At 40.5% G+C, this 16,880-nt stretch overlaps 1 protein-coding gene across 2 annotated transcripts in view; it reads right to left on the bottom strand.

Moving 5' to 3' along the window:
- LOC115136218 (serine/threonine-protein phosphatase 2A 55 kDa regulatory subunit B beta isoform) overlaps positions 1 to 16,880 on the bottom strand; it is a 172,052-nt gene that overhangs the window by 95,784 nt on the left and 59,388 nt on the right. Inside the window, exon 1 of one of the 2 annotated variants that reach the window (XM_029671794.2) lies at positions 3,634 to 4,294. The exons of the other annotated variant lie outside the window; for it this stretch is intronic. Coding sequence (XP_029527654.1) covers positions 3,634 to 3,703 — 70 coding nt within the window. The 5' untranslated portion in view covers positions 3,704 to 4,294. Of the gene's footprint in view, positions 1 to 3,633; positions 4,295 to 16,880 lie in introns of those variants that run through there. 2 annotated transcript variants of the gene reach the window in all.

Here is a 16,880-nt window from a genome sequence, read left to right as displayed (position 1 = left end):
CAGTGGAAGAGAGGACAGTAACAGGAGACACTATGAGCTGAACATAACAGTCAGTGGAAGAGAGGACAGTAACAGGAGACACTATGAGCTGAACATAACAGTCAGTGGAAGAGAGGACAGTAGCAGTAGACCCTATGAGCTGAACATAACAGTCAGTGGAAGGGAGGACAGTAGCAGGAGACACTATGAGCTGAACATAACAGTCAGTAGAAGGGAGGACAGTAACAGGAGACACTATGAGCTGAACATAACAGTCAGTGGAAGAGAGGACAGTAACAGGAGACACTATGAGCTGAACATAACAGTCAGTGGTAGAGAGGACAGTAACAGGAGACACTATGAGCTGAACATAACAGTCAGTGATAGAGAGGACAGTAACAGGAGACACTATGAGCTGAACATAACAGTCAGTAGAAGGGAGGACAGTAGCAGGAGACCCTATGAGCTGAACATAACAGTCAGTGGAAGGGAGGACAGTAGCAGGAGACACTATGAGCTGAACATAACAGTCAGTGGTAGAGAGGACAGTATAACAGGAGACACTATGAGCTGAACATAACAGTCAGTGGTAGAGAGGACAGTATAACAGGAGACACTATGAGCTGAACATAACAGTCAGTAGAAGGGAGGACAGTAGCAGGAGACACTATGAGATGAACATAACAGTCAGTAGAAGGGAGGACAGTAAGCAGGAGACACTATGAGCTGAACATAACAGCCAGTGGTAGAGAGGACAGTAACAGGAGACACTATGAGCTGAACATAACAGTCAGTGGTAGAGAGGACAGTAGCAGGAGACACTATGAGATGAACATAACAGTCAGTGGAAGGGAGGACAGTAACAGGAGACACTATGAGCTGAACATAACAGCCAGTGGTAGAGAGGACAGTAACAGGAGACACTATGAGCTGAACATAACAGTCAGTGGAAGGGAGGACAGTAACAGGAGACACTATGAGCTGAACATAACAGTATGTCAGTAGAAGGGAGGACAGTAGCAGGAGACACTATGAGCTGAACATAACAGTATGTCAGTAGAAGTGAGGACAGTAGCAGGAGACACTATGAGCTGAACATAACAGTATGTCAGTAGAAGGGAGGACAGTAGCAGGAGACACTATGAGCTGAACATAACAGTCAGTGGAAGAGAGGACAGTAGCAGGAGACCCTATGAGCTGAACATAACAGTATGTCAGTAGAAGAGAGGACAGTAGCAGGAGACACTATGAGCTGAACATAACAGTCAGTGGAAGAGAGGACAGTAGCAGGAGACCCTATGAGCTGAACATAACAGTATGTCAGTAGAAGGGAGGACAGTAACAGGATACACTATGAGCTGAACATAACAGTATGTCAGTAGAAGAGAGGACAGTAGCAGGTCATTCTGGTAATTGGTAATTCTGTTACCGATTTGGTGTTTTAATCACTTAATAAACCATAAACCAAACTGTTATCAGTAAAAACACTATAACTAATTGGTAGATCTACGTTTACTTGTTACTTCTGTGAACTTTCATTATCCTCCCTCCTCATGGAGAGAAATGAGAAAATATCTGATATCGGGGTTTTTGATATCAGAATGACAAGACATGGGCAATATTTCTTAAACTTACAGAAGGCAAATTATTTCAGAAAACTACATAGAAATATTGCTATAAGATGGCCGGGTATTCAACATTATATAAATATTCATATGAGATGGCAGAGGTATTCAACATTATATAAATATTGATATAAGATGGCAGAGGTATTCAACATTATATAAATATTCATATGAGATGGCAGAGGTATTCAACATTATATAAATATTCATATAAGATGGCAGAGGTATTCAACATTATATAAATATTGATATAAGATGGCAGAGGTATTCAACATTATATAAATATTGATATAAGATGGCAGAGGTATTCAACATTATATAAATATTGATATAAGATGGCAGAGGTATTCAACATTATATAAATATTGATATAAGATGGCAACATTATATAAATATTCATATGAGATGGCAGAGATTCAACATTATATAAATATTCATATGAGATGGCAGAGGTATTCAACATTATATAAATATTCATATGAGATGGCAGAGGTATTCAACATTATATAAATATTGATATAAGATGGCAGAGGTATTCAACATTATATAAATATTGATATAAGATGGCAGAGGTATTCAACATTATATAAATATTGATATAAGATGGCAGAGGTATTCAACATTATTTTGTTTTGATGTATTTCTAAAATCTTGTAAGACTTTTCTGGTCGATGTCACTACTGTAAGAGACAAGAGCGTCTGCTAAATGACTAAAATGTCAAATGTGTTTTATAGACACTTAGCTTTTATTTGACATCAAGTGTGTTGTTCTACTATGAACTGCACGTGTTAGAGTTTATGGGGCTTCTAACATGGAAATGCCCTAAAGCACCCGAGTATGTCTCCGTCAGAGACAATGCAACAACACTTTCAGTAGGAAAGAAGGGCACAGGTTAAGCCCTCCTGGAAATTGCAGTAGCTAGGCAGTTTACCGACGAGGGTGACTACAGAGGGGAGGGACTGTTGCGAGAGAAATTAGAGTTAACATTGTGTTATGTGTCGTAGCTGTATGAAGCCAGGGGCATCTATCTGCCTGTCTGCTGGTTCAGCTTTTATGGGTATTTCAGCTCTCTCGTTTCTCATCTCACTGGCTGGGCTGCTCAGTATAATTTATCTGCTTATGTTATGTATGACATTTTTAAAAAAGACAACATGTTTAGAAAACTAAAGTTGAATTCTGAATAGCAAAAATCGGATTGTCTCATGTTCCATCTTGAAATACTTTGTTGTATCCTGCAATACTCTGACACCTGCAAAACTCGGCCCATACATCTGTTACTGCACACGCAAGGAGTTGCTCCACTGTTACAAACACAGCATAACCAACCATTAAGAAAGCAGGTGGAATCCAAACAGTTTATAGACAATGTTTTCCGATTAAAATGCTGATACTATTACTACTACCACTGCTAATAATAAATAACCTCACTCTCTAAATGAATTATTGCGTATCGATCCATATTTACTCGTGTGGTTGACATGAAATGGTCATCCTAATGCTGTTTGTGATCTGCTGTTGTGTAGTTGACCAGAAGGACTAGCCTATTTCCCTGTGGGAATTGTGTCACCGACTCCACTCTGGACTTAAAGACCCTTAAAGACCCAGCTAAAGCAGCTGGATGTGCGTAGCTTCTGGGACTTATTCCGGAATAGATAGAAATGAACATATCCATGACTGCATTGTGCATTCTCTAATATCTGAACATCTCGATAATGCCACATCACTGACACACTACACTACAGGTTAATGCAAGACAGCCATTCCTTCTATTCCACTCTCTTTTCTGAGAAGGAGACTGCAGGCCTACAGTAATTAGTACTGACCAAATGTTGTCATTTCAACCATATGACAAGTCAGTAACACACCAGTTGTCCCTAAAAAGCAATGCACCGCACCCCCAAAAACGGTGTACTAAATTTGAACAATTCCGATGATAGCCTACATGCCGCCGGTGGAACACTGGTTCACATTCTATAGCCTACATTTTCTTTAAAGCGATATATGTATTAACTCGATATGGATAGATACCTTCAGTTGCATAGTTGTGGTCCCGGAGGAAGCTGTTGTTGATTTTGCGGGTGTCGATTTCTTCATCCATTTGTGCTTTTATTTTGTAAACCAGAAAAAGAGAAACAGGTATGCATGGTCCTGAAACATCGCTTCAGCACAGGGTCGGCGCGAGCTGCACGCTGTTCGGCATGATTCGACCCTTTCCAGAAATAAGAACGTGAAAAATAGGCAGAAACCTCACCGTTCGTATCAATGTGATAGAGAGAAATGCCTGTCCCTTTCGAGACGTTGGAAGGTGTGGCTTTGGATGTCAGGCACGATGGGGCTCATATTAAAGTGTGAGAAAACGAACTATAAAACCAACAGAAATATTATAGCTGCGCATTTTCCTCTCCATTGCCAGATGCGCCATAAATCAGTGCAGGCAGAGCAGGGTGTGTGAGCAGGTCGTTATCTTGCCTCAGTCCGCTTGCATAACAGAGTCAGTTTCCTCTTGTCGTCTAGGATCACCCGGTTTCGCCTCGACGTGTAACTTTGCCGCCAAACCACAACGGGTGCTCAACTGCTGCCTGCAAGGGCCTCTCCCTGTCAGTCACTCCCTCTCACAATGATGCCACCTTGGCACCCTGTGCTCCACTGCTGCCTGCAAGGGTCTCTCTCTGTCAGTCACTCCCTCTCACAGCGACGCCATCTTGGCTCCCAGTGCTCCCTGCAAGGTTCTCTCTCTGTCTGTCAGTCGCTCCCTCTCACAGAGACTCCATCTTGGCTCCCAGTGCTCCCTGCAAGGTTCTCTCTCTGTCTGTCAGTCACTCCCTCTCACAGCGACACCATCTTGGCTCCCAATGCTCCCTACAAGGTTCTCTCTCTGTCTGTCAGTCACTCCCTCTTACAGCAACACCATCTTGACTCTCTGTGCTCCACTGCTGCCTGCAAGGGTCTCTCTCTGTTTGTCAGACACCATCTTGGCTCCCAGTGCTCCCTGCAAAGTTCTCTCTCTGTCTGTCAGTCACTCCCTCTCACAGCGACGTCATCTTGGCTCCCAGTGCTCCCTGCAAGGTTCTCTCTCTGTCTGTCAGTCACTCCCTCTCACATCGATGCCACCTTGGCTCCCAGTGCTCCCTGCAAGGTTCTCTCTCTGTCTGTCAGTCACTCCCTCTCACATCGATGCCATCTTGGCTCCCAGTGCTCCCTGCAAGGTTCTCTCTCTGTCTGTCAGTCACTCTGTCTCACAGCGACGCCATCTTGGCTCCCAGTGCTCCCTGCAAGGTTCTCTCTCTGTCTGTCAGTCACTCCCTCTCACAGTGACGTCATCTTGGCTCCCAGTGCTCCCTGTAAGGTTCTCTCTCTGTCTGTCAGTCACTCCCTCTCACAGCGACGTCATCTTGGCTCCCAGTGCTCCCTGCAAGGTTCTCTCTCTGTCTGTCAGTCCCTCCCTCTCACAGCGACACCATCTTGGCTCCCAGTGCTCCCTGCAAGGTTCTCTCTCTGTCTGTCAGTCACTCCCTCTCACAGCGACGTCATCTTGGCTCCCAGTGCTCCCTGTAAGGTTCTCTCTCTGTCTGTCAGTCTCTCCCTCTCACAGTGACGTCATCTTGGCTCCCAGTGCTCCCTGCAAGGTTCTCTCTCTGTCTGTCAGTCACTCCCTCTCACAGTGACGTCATCTTGGCTCCCAGTGCTCCCTGCAAGGTTCTCTCTCTGTCTGTCAGTCACTCCCTCTCACAGTGACGCCATCTTGGCTCCCAGTGCTCCCTGTAAGGGTCTCTCTCTGTTTGTCAGACGCCATCTTGGCTCCCAGTGCTCCCTGCAAGGTTCTCTCTCTGTCTGTCAGTCGCTCCCTCTCACAGCGACACCATCTTGGCTCCCTGTGCTCCACTGCTGCCTGCTGTTACAACTGCTCCACTCGCGCATTGCGTTATTGGCTCCTCCCCAACAGGTTGCCTCTGTCATCCTGCGTCAGCATCACAGTGATATTTGCGAACATGCGGATGCACCCTTCATATCAGGGGTACATGGTGGTCAAACTTCAACAGATTCGCTCAATTTGATCTCCAAAAACATCAAAACAAAAAGGATAGCTTCCTAATCGTTCCTGATAATTGTTGCCCCAAAAAGTGTGTGTCTGTGTGTTCTCATTTGTGTTCTCTCACAAACGCAGTTTCCAATTACATTTCCCCTGGTTGAATTTGGACAAGGTGGTGAGGGTGGGTGTCTGTCTGAGATGTTCCCCTGCTAATCCTGCCCCTACATGTTGAAACATTCTGCTATAGCAAAGGTTATTTAACAGCCCACTACCCTTCAGCTAGGTCGGAATAAATCACCTCCATTATCTACATCCCCCAATAACGAGGGTCACTCATGCATACAATGAATAGCAGTTCCATCCACGCCAAAACCTGTGACCAGTTGAATATCCCAATCTGATTGTCCCCTCACCACGACAAACCTATACCCTCAACCCCTAATCCTTTTAGGAGATAGTCCTCACCAGTCCATGAATCATCTGTATTCACATTCACTCTAAATGGCATAGAATCGGTCTTTGCCTTCATGCTGGGCTTAACAAACTATTATGATCATTCTATTTGGGCACTGAAGCATATATGGAAAAGGAAGAGGGAATTAAAAAGGCATTGATTTCCAGAATCACCACACAGTGTTGTGCTCTATAAGTGGGAGACTGAGAGACTGGGAGACTGAGAGACTGGGAGACTGAGACTGGGAGACAGAGACTGGGAGACTGAGAGACTGGGAGACAGAGACTGAGAGACTGGGAGACAGAGACTGAGAGACTGAGAGACTGGGAGACTGCGAGACAGAGACTGGGAGACTGGGAGACAGAGACTGGGAGACTGAGAGACTGAGAGACTGGGAGACAGAGAGACTGGGAGACAGAGACTGGGAGACTGAGAGACAGAGACTGCGAGACTGGGAGAGAGAGACACTGGGAGACTGGGAGACAGAGACTGGGAGACAGAGAGACTGGGAGACAGAGACTGGGAGACTGGGAGAGAGAGAGACTGGGAGACTGAGAGACTGGGAGACAGAGAGACTGGGAGACAGAGAGACTGAGAGACTGGGAGACAGAGACTGCAAGACTGGGAGAGAGAGAGACTGGGAGACTGAGAGACTGGGAGACAGAGACTGAGAGACTGGGAGACTGAGAGACTGGGAGACAGGGAGACAGGGATACAGAGACTGAGAGACTGGGGGACTGGGAGACAGAGACTGAGAGACTGGGAGAGAGAGAGACTGGGAGACTGGGAGACTGAGAGACTGGGAGACTGGGAGACAGAGACTGGGAGACTGGGAGACAGAGACTGGCAGACTGGGAGACAGAGACTGAGGGACTGGGAGATAGAGACTGGGACTGGGAGACAGAGACTGAGAGACTGGGAGAGAGAGAGACTGGGAGACAGAGAGACTGGGAGACAGAGACTGAGAGACTGGGAGACAGAGAGACTGGGAGACAGAGAGACTGGGAGACATAGAGACAGAGACATGGAGACTAAGAGACTGGGAGACTAGAGACAGAGACTGGGAGACAGAGACTGGGAGACTGAGAGACTGGGAGACTGAGAGACTGAGAGACTGGGAGACAGAGACTGGGAGACTGAGAGACTGGGAGACAGAGACTGGGAGACTGCATTAAGAGAAGCCTTCTGATGGATGACATTAACAAGCAGAGCTCATTGCTGTCCTGGGAAAGGAGGATGGAACAGCAGTACTATAGGGCTGTAAACCAAATGACTCTTTACTGCGTCTTCTGACAGACAAACACACAGCAACACACACACACACACACACACACACACACAATGGTCTAAGGGGCTTGCAGAGACAGACTTTTTTTCTGCAATGATGAGCCCAGACTGAGATCAACAATCTGACTGATTCTACCTGTGTGTGTGTGTGTGTGTGTGTGTGTGTGTGTGTGTGTGTGTGTGTGTGTGTGTGTGTGTGTGTGTGTGTGTGTGTGTGTGTGTGTGTGCGTGTGTGTGCGCGTGCGCGTGCGTGTGTGTGTGATAAAATTTGATATGGTTACTTATGTGGATTATATTTTTAACGATATATCACATTATTTTGACAATATCGCAATATTATTATTTGTATTTTTTTAGTTTTGACTTGGATTGAGAGGATCAAAGCATGTACCCTTTCTAAAATACATTTATTTTATTTGACATATTTGCAATTTATTTTCCGGTCCCCCATGTGACTTGTAGACACTACTGATTGGGGGGGAATATAGTCAGTTATATATCGGGATATTATTTTTGACGATATATCACAATATTAGTTTTGACTATTGCATTTCAATTTCTGCGCTACTTGGCTGTACTTGCATCAAAACGGCAGTATTTTTCCTTCATAGTTTGTTCTCTTTCTTTTAAATAGGGAGCCAATGTGTTTTAAGGACCATGACTGAACAAAACTATGTTTCTCATGTGTCTCTCCTGTCCCTCTGCAGCAGACGTATAGTGAGCAATATGTTTGGAACAGTGAAACGCAATAAAATCACAGTATCGAATCACACTACATAGAATCACACTGTACATATGGAATCACACTACATATAGAATCACACTACATATAGAATCACACTACATATAGAATCACACTACATATAGAATCACACTACATATAGAATCACACTACATATAGAATCACACTATACATATGGAATCACACTACATATAGAATCACACTGTACATATGGAATCACACTACATATAGAATCACACTACATATAGAATCACACTATACATATGGAATCACACTACATATAGAATCACACTACATATAGAATCACACTACATATAGAATCACACTACATATAGAATCACACTGTACATATGGAATCACACTACATATAGAATCACACTACATATAGAATCACACTATACATATGGAATCACACTACATATAGAATCACACTACATATAGAATCACACTATAAATAGAATAACACTACATATAGAATCACACTACATATAGAATCACACTACATATAGAATCACACTACATATAGAATCACACTATACATATAGAATCACACTACATATAGAATCACACTATAAATATAGAATCACACTATAAATATAGAATCACACTATAAATATAGAATCACACACTATAAATATAGAATCACACACTATAAATATAGAATCACACACTATACATATAGAATCACACACTATAAATATAGAATCACACTATAAATATAGAATCACACTATAAATATAGAATCACACTATAAATATAGAATCACACACTATAAATATAGAATCACACACTATAAATATAGAATCACACACTATACATATAGAATCACACACTATAAATATAGAATCACACACTATAAATATAGAATCACACTATAAATATAGAATCACACACTATAAATATAGAATCACACTATAAATATAGAATCACACACTATAAATATAGAATCACACTATAAATATAGAATCACACACTATAAATATAGAATCACACACTATAAATATAGAATCACACACTATAAATATAGAATCACACACTATAAATATAGAATCACACTATAAATATAGAATCACACACTATAAATATAGAATCACACACTATAAATATAGAATCACACACTATAAATATATAATCACACACTATAAATATAGAATCACACACTATAAATATAGAATCACACTATAAATATAGAATCACACACTATAAATATAGAATCACACACTATAAATATAGAATCACACTATAAATATAGAATCACACACTATAAATATAGAATCACACTATACATATAGAATCACACACTATAAATATAGAATCACACTATAAATATAGAATCACACTATAAATATAGAATCACACACTATAAATATAGAATCACACACTATAAATATAGAATCACACTATAAATATAGAATCACACACTATAAATATAGAATCACACTATACATATAGAATCACACACTATAAATATAGAATCACACTATAAATATAGAATCACACTATAAATATAGAATCACACACTATAAATATAGAATCACACTATAAATATAGAATCACACACTATAAATATAGAATCACACACTATAAATATAGAATCACACACTATAAATATAGAATCACACACTATAAATATAGAATCACACACTATAAATATAGAATCACACACTATAAATATAGAATCACACTATAAATATAGAATCACACACTATAAATATAGAATCACACACTATAAATATAGAATCACACTATAAATATAGAATCACACGCTATAAATATAGAATCACACTATACATATAGAATCACACACTATAAATATAGAATCACACTATAAATATAGAATCACACTATAAATATAGAATCACACACTATAAATATAGAATCACACTATAAATATAGAATCACACACTATAAATATAGAATCACACACTATAAATATAGAATCACACTATAAATATAGAATCACACACTATAAATATAGAATCACACACTATAAATATAGAATCACACTATAAATATAGAATCACACTATAAATATAGAATCACACACTATAAATATAGAATCACACTATACATATAGAATCACACTATAAATATAGAATCACACTATAAATATAGAATCACACACTATAAATATAGAATCACACACTATAAATATAGAATCACACACTATAAATATAGAATCACACTATAAATATAGAATCACACTACATATAGAATCACACACTATAAATATAGAATCACTATAAATATAGAATCACTATAAATATAGAATCACACTACATATAGAATCACACTATACATATAGAATCACACTACATATATAATCACACTACATATAGAATAACACTATACATATAGAATCACACTACATATAGAATCACACTACATATAGAATAACACTATACATATATAATTACACTACATATAGAATCACACTATAAATATAGAATCACACACTATAAATATAGAATCACACACTATAAATATAGATTCACACTACATATAGAATCGCACTACATATAGAATCACACTATACACATAGAATCACACTACATATATAATCACACTACATATAGAATCACACTCTATAAATATAGAATCACACTACATATAGAATCACACTATACACATAGAATCACACTATACATATATAATCACACTACATATAGAATCACACTATACATATATAATCACACTACATATAGAATCACACTACATATAGAATCACACTATACATATATAATCACACTACATATTGAATCACACTACATATAGAATCACACTACATATTGAATCACACTACATATAGAATCACACTACATATTGAATCACACTACATATAGAATCACACTATACATATATAATCACACTACATATAGAATCACACTATACATATATAATAACACTACATATAGAATCACACTACATATAGAATCACACTACATATAGAATCACACTACATATAGAATAACACTACATATAGAATCACACTACATATAGAATCACACTACATATAGAATCACACTACATATAGAATCACACTACATATAGAATAACACTACATATAGAATCACACTACATATAGAATCACACTACATATAGAATCACACTACATATAGAATCACACTACATATAGAATAACACTACATATAGAATCACACTACATATAGAATCACACTACATATAGAATCACACTACATATAGAATCACACTACATATAGAATAACACTACATATAGAATCACACTACATATAGAATCACACTACATATAGAATCACACTATACATATATAATCACACTACATATAGAATCACACTACATATAGAATCACACTACGTATAGAATCACACTACATATATAATCACACTACATATAGAATCACACTACATATATAATCACACTATACATATAGAATCACACTATGCATATAGAATCACACTACATATAGAATCACACTACATATAGAATCACACTACATATAGAATCACACTACATATAGAATCACACTATAAATATAGAATCACACTACATATAGAATCACACTACATATAGAATCACACTACATATAGAATCACACTACGTATAGAATCACACTACGTATAGAATAACACTACATATAGAATCACACTACATATAGAATCACACTACATATAGAATCACACTACATATAGAATCACACTACATATAGAATCACACTACGTATAGAATCACACTACGTATAGAATAACACTACATATTGAATCACACTATACACATAGAATCACACTACATATAGAATCACACTACATATAGAATCACACTGCATATATAATCACACTATAAATATAGAATCACACACTACATACAGTTGAAGTCAGAAGTTTACATATACTTAGGTTGGAGTCAGTAAAACTCGTTTTTCAACAACTCCACAAATTTCTTGTTAACAAACTATAGTTTTGGCAAGTCGGTTAGGACATCTACTTTGTGCATGACACAAGTAATTTTTCCAACAATTGTTTACAGACAGATTATTTCACTTATAATTCACTGTATCACAATTCCAGTGGGTCAGAAGTTTACATACACTAAATTGACTGTGCCTTTAAACAGCTTGGAAAATTCCAGAAAATGATGTCATGGCTTTAGAAGCTTCTGATAGGCTAATTGACATCATTTGAGTCAATTGGAGGTGTACCTGTGGATGTATTTCAAGGCCTACCTTCAAACTCAGTGCCTCTTTGCTTGACATCATGGGAAAATCAAAAGAAATCCGCCAAGACCTCAGAAATAAAAATTGTAGACCTCCACAAGTCTGGTTCACCCTTGGGAGCAATTTCCAAACGCCTGAAGGTACCGTGTTCTTCTGTACAAACAATAGTACACAAGTATAAACACCATGGGACCACGCAGCCGTCATACCGCTCAGGAAGGAGACGCGCGCTGTTTCCTAGAGATTAACGTACTTTGGTGCGAAAAGTGCAAATCAATCCCAGAACAACAGCAAAGGACCTTGTGAAGATAATGGAGGAAACAGGTACAAAAGTATCTATATCCACAGTAAAAACGAGTCCTATATCGACAACCTGTAAGGCCGCTCAGCAAGGAAGAAGCCACTGATCCAAAACCGCCATAAAAAAGCCAGACTACGGTTTGCAACTGCACATGGGGACAAAGATCGTATTTTTTGGAGAAATGTCCTCTGGTCTGATGAAACAAAAATAGAATGGTTTGGCCATAATGACCATAATTATGTTTGGAGGAAAAAGGGGGAGGCTTGCAAGCTGAAGAACACTATCCCAACCGTGAAGCACAGGGGTGGCAGCACCATGTTGTGGGGGTGCTTTGCTGCGGAGGGACTGGTGCACTTCACAAAATAGATGGCATCATGAGGGGGGGAAATTATGTGGATATATTGAAGCAACATCTCAAGACATCAGTCAGGATGTTAAAGCTTGGTCACAAATTGGTCTTCCAGGTGGATAATGACCCCCAAGCATACTTCCAAAGTTGTGGCAAAATGGCTTAAGGACAACAATCTCAATCCCATAGAAATTTTGTGTGCAGAACTGAAAAAACGTGTGCGAGCAAGGAGGCCCACAATTCTAGAGGAATTGGCCAAAATTCATCCAACTTATTGTGGGAATCTTGAGGAAGGCTTCCCGAAACATTTGACCCAAGTTAAACCATTTTAAAGGCAATGCTAAAAAATACTAATTGAGTAATTGAGCCCAGATCCACCACCCGTCGATGTGCTCTGCTCAACCAGGGGAAGTAGCTAGGTCAATTGGGAATGTGATGAAAAAAATTAAAGCTGAAATAAATCATTCTCTCTACTATTATTCTGACATTTCACATTCTTAAAATAAAGTGGTGATCCTAACTGACCTAAGACAGGGAATTTTTACTAGGATTAAATGTCAGGAATTGTGAAAAAATGAGTTTAAATGTATTTCATGCTAAGGTGTATGTAAACTTCTGACTTCAACTGCATAGAATCACACTACATATAGAATCACACTACATATAGAATCACACTACATATAGAATCACACTACATATAGAGTCACAATACATATCGTATCGGCACCTAAGTATAGTAATAATATCGTCCCGTGAGGTCCCTGGCAATTCCCAGGCCTGGTGTGTGTGTGTGTGTGTGTGTCACACCTAAGTGTGATCTCAGAATCATCATTACATCAGTCATTGGATTGTATAATGCAGAGTATTCCAGCACATTACATTCTATTATAATGGGACACCTGCTTCAAGCACTGAGCATCAGAAACACCCAGACAGTAATGGCTTTATTTTAACACACAATCTCTCTTGTAGATGGCGTCATAATTACATGGCCTGGGGGATGGAGCCTGATGAGAACACACAGTGTTGTCCTCCACAGAGAACATGCATGGCCAGAGTCTGCCTCCAAATTGTCTCTGTCATTCAACCTGCCCCCTGTGCCCTCCTGGCTCCTGGCTGCTGCTGCAGTGGCTATGGGGAATAATCCTGGTGTGTTGTGTTTCCTCTCTCCCATCCCCCCTTCACTCTCTCTCTCCATCTCTCCATTGCCTGGCCCTCCTCCAACCAAACCGAGCCCAGAGCCACCACCCCAGTCGATGTGCTCTGCTCAACCAGGGGAAGTAGCTAGGTCCACAGCTTCACAGGCTTAGCTGTGCAGTGCTATGCTTACTAGCCATCCATCCTGCTCTTAAGACTGGGCTAATACAGGAGTACAGGGTTATTCGGCTGTCCACATAGGACTCTGACCTGGGATCAGCTAACAGAGTCATTGTATTGTATAGAACAATGTGTTACAACAAGACATGACTGACTGCAGAACTGTCACAACTGCCCTCCTGAATAACTGGGAAACAGGACTGTTTTGTGTACACTCTTAGTAAAAAAGTTGCTATCTAGAACCTTAAATGGTTCTTCAGCTGTCCCCATAGGAGAACCCTTTGAAGAACCCTTTTTGATTCCAGATAGAACCCTTTCGGGTTCCAAGTAGAACCCTTTCAACTACATGAAACCCCTACATGAAACCCAAAAGGGTTCTACCTGGAACCAAAAAGGGTTCTGCCAGGAACCAAAAAGGGTTCTCCTATGGGGACAGCCGAAGTACCCCTTTGGAACCCTTTTTTCTAAAAGTGTAGTTACTCAGGCACAGACCTATTCTGAAGAAAATAATGGTTAAATTATAGAATGATTATAAGGGTATTATTGAAGATGTATTCTCTTCAGGTGGTGAGGTCTCAGAGGTTCTCTTGTGGAGAATGTTATTATAGCAGCCTGAATTAGCAACGAGATGGAAATGATTTAGAAAATCAGTTTTGCCACTGAGACACCTCAATATGCTCTACAAACTGCGGTTAGGAAGAGAGCCAACTCGTCTATTTTAGGCAGGAGGGGGTTCGGACCGGAGCTGCAAGGTAGAGTAAAATAGAGGAGAAGGAGGGTGGGAAGGCACACACCTGTCTATATAAGGTCCCACAGTTGAGAGAGGGGGAAGAGATACATGGTGAGCCTGGCTTCACAAACTCCTTGCTCCGGCCAAACGCTACGCCACGCTCACAGACATTCCTTTCTTCTCCGCAATGAGTCTGGATCTGATTGGTCCCGGAAACCGATGGATTGAGCCAGAACAAAAAACTGAAGTATGAGTATTCAGACCCTTTGATAACATTTAAATTGATCTCAGGTGCATCCTGTTTCCATTGATCATCATTGAGATGTTTCTACAACTTGATTGGAGTCCACCTGTTGGAAATTCAATTGGTTGGACATGATTTGGAAAGGCACACACCTGTCTATATAAGGTCCCACAGTTGACAGTGCATGTCAGAGCAAAAACCAAGCCATGGGGTTGAAGGAATTGTCTGTGGAGCTCAGAGACAGGATTGTGTCAAGGCACAGATCTGGGGAAGGGTACCCAAACATTTCTGCAGCAGTGAAGGCACCCAAGAACACAGTGGCCTCCATCATTCTTAAATGGAAGAAGTTTGGAACCACCAAGACTCTTCCTAGAGCTGGTCGCCCAGCCAAACTGAGCAGTCTGGGGAGAACTCTGGAGTTCTGTCAGAGCTCCAGAGTTCCTCTGTGGAGATGGGAGAACATTCCAGAAGGACAACCATCTCTGCAGCACTCCCCCAAATCAGGCCTTTATAGTAGAGTGGCCAGACGGAAGCCACTCCTCAGCAAAAGGCACATGACAGACGCTTGGAGTTTGCCAAAACAAGAATAGAAACAAGAATATCTGGTCTGATGAAACCAAAATTTAACTCTTTGGCCTGAATGCCAAATGTCACATCTAGAGGAAACCTGGCACCATCCCGACGGTGAAGCATGGTGGTGGCAGCATCATGCTGTGGGGATGTTTTTAAGTGGCAAGGACTGGGAGACTAGTCAGGATCGAGGGAAAGATGAACGGAGCAAAGTACAGAGAGATCCTTGATGAAAACCTGCTCCAGAGCGAAGGTTCACCTTCCAACAGGACAAGCACACAGCCAAGACAACGCAGGAGTGGCTTCGGGACAAGTCTCTGAATGTCCTTGAATGGCCCAGCCAGAGCCCAGACTTGAACCTGATTGAACATCTCAGGAGAGTCCTAAAAATAGCTGTGCAGCGACACTCCCCATCCAACCTGACAGAGCTTGAGAGGATCTGCAGAGAAGAATGGGAGAAACTCCCCAAATACAGGTGTGCCAAACTTGTAGCGTCATACTCAAGAAGAGTGGAGGCTGTAATCACTGCCAAATGTGCTTCAACAAAGTACTGAGTAAAGGGTCTGAATACTTATGTAAATGTCATATTTCAGTTTTTTTATCAACATTTTTGCTTTGTCATAATGGGGTACTGTGTTAAATTGTGAGGGGGAAAATGTCATTTTGAATAAGGCTGTAACGTAACAGAATGTGGAAAAAGTCAAGGGGTCTGAATACTTTCCAAACGCGCGCACTCTCTCTCTCTCTCTCTCTCTCTCTCTCTCTCTCTCTCTCTCTCTCTCTCTCTCTCTCTCAGGTAATCAATGAATCAACTGTCTCTCTCACACACCCTCACATGTAATCAATTAATATACTCTCTCTGTCTCTCTCTCTCTCTGATGATCATCCCCATGAGTAAGAGGTATAGTCATCATCATGCAAAAGAGAAGGCAGAATATCTAGACTGAATTCTCTTCTGAACGATGATGATGATGAATGCTGTGTTGTTTACAGGGAATCTACATGATAGAATACAAATAGAAACCTTCTCTCTCTCTTTCAACAGTTGTAAAATTGGAT

The sequence above is a fragment of the Oncorhynchus nerka genome, linkage group LG10 (genome assembly GCF_034236695.1).
Source record: "Oncorhynchus nerka isolate Pitt River linkage group LG10, Oner_Uvic_2.0, whole genome shotgun sequence".
Lineage (NCBI taxonomy): Eukaryota > Metazoa > Chordata > Actinopteri > Salmoniformes > Salmonidae > Oncorhynchus > Oncorhynchus nerka.
Note: the sequence above shows the minus strand (reverse complement) of the source record. Positions and strands in the feature narration are given on the sequence as shown.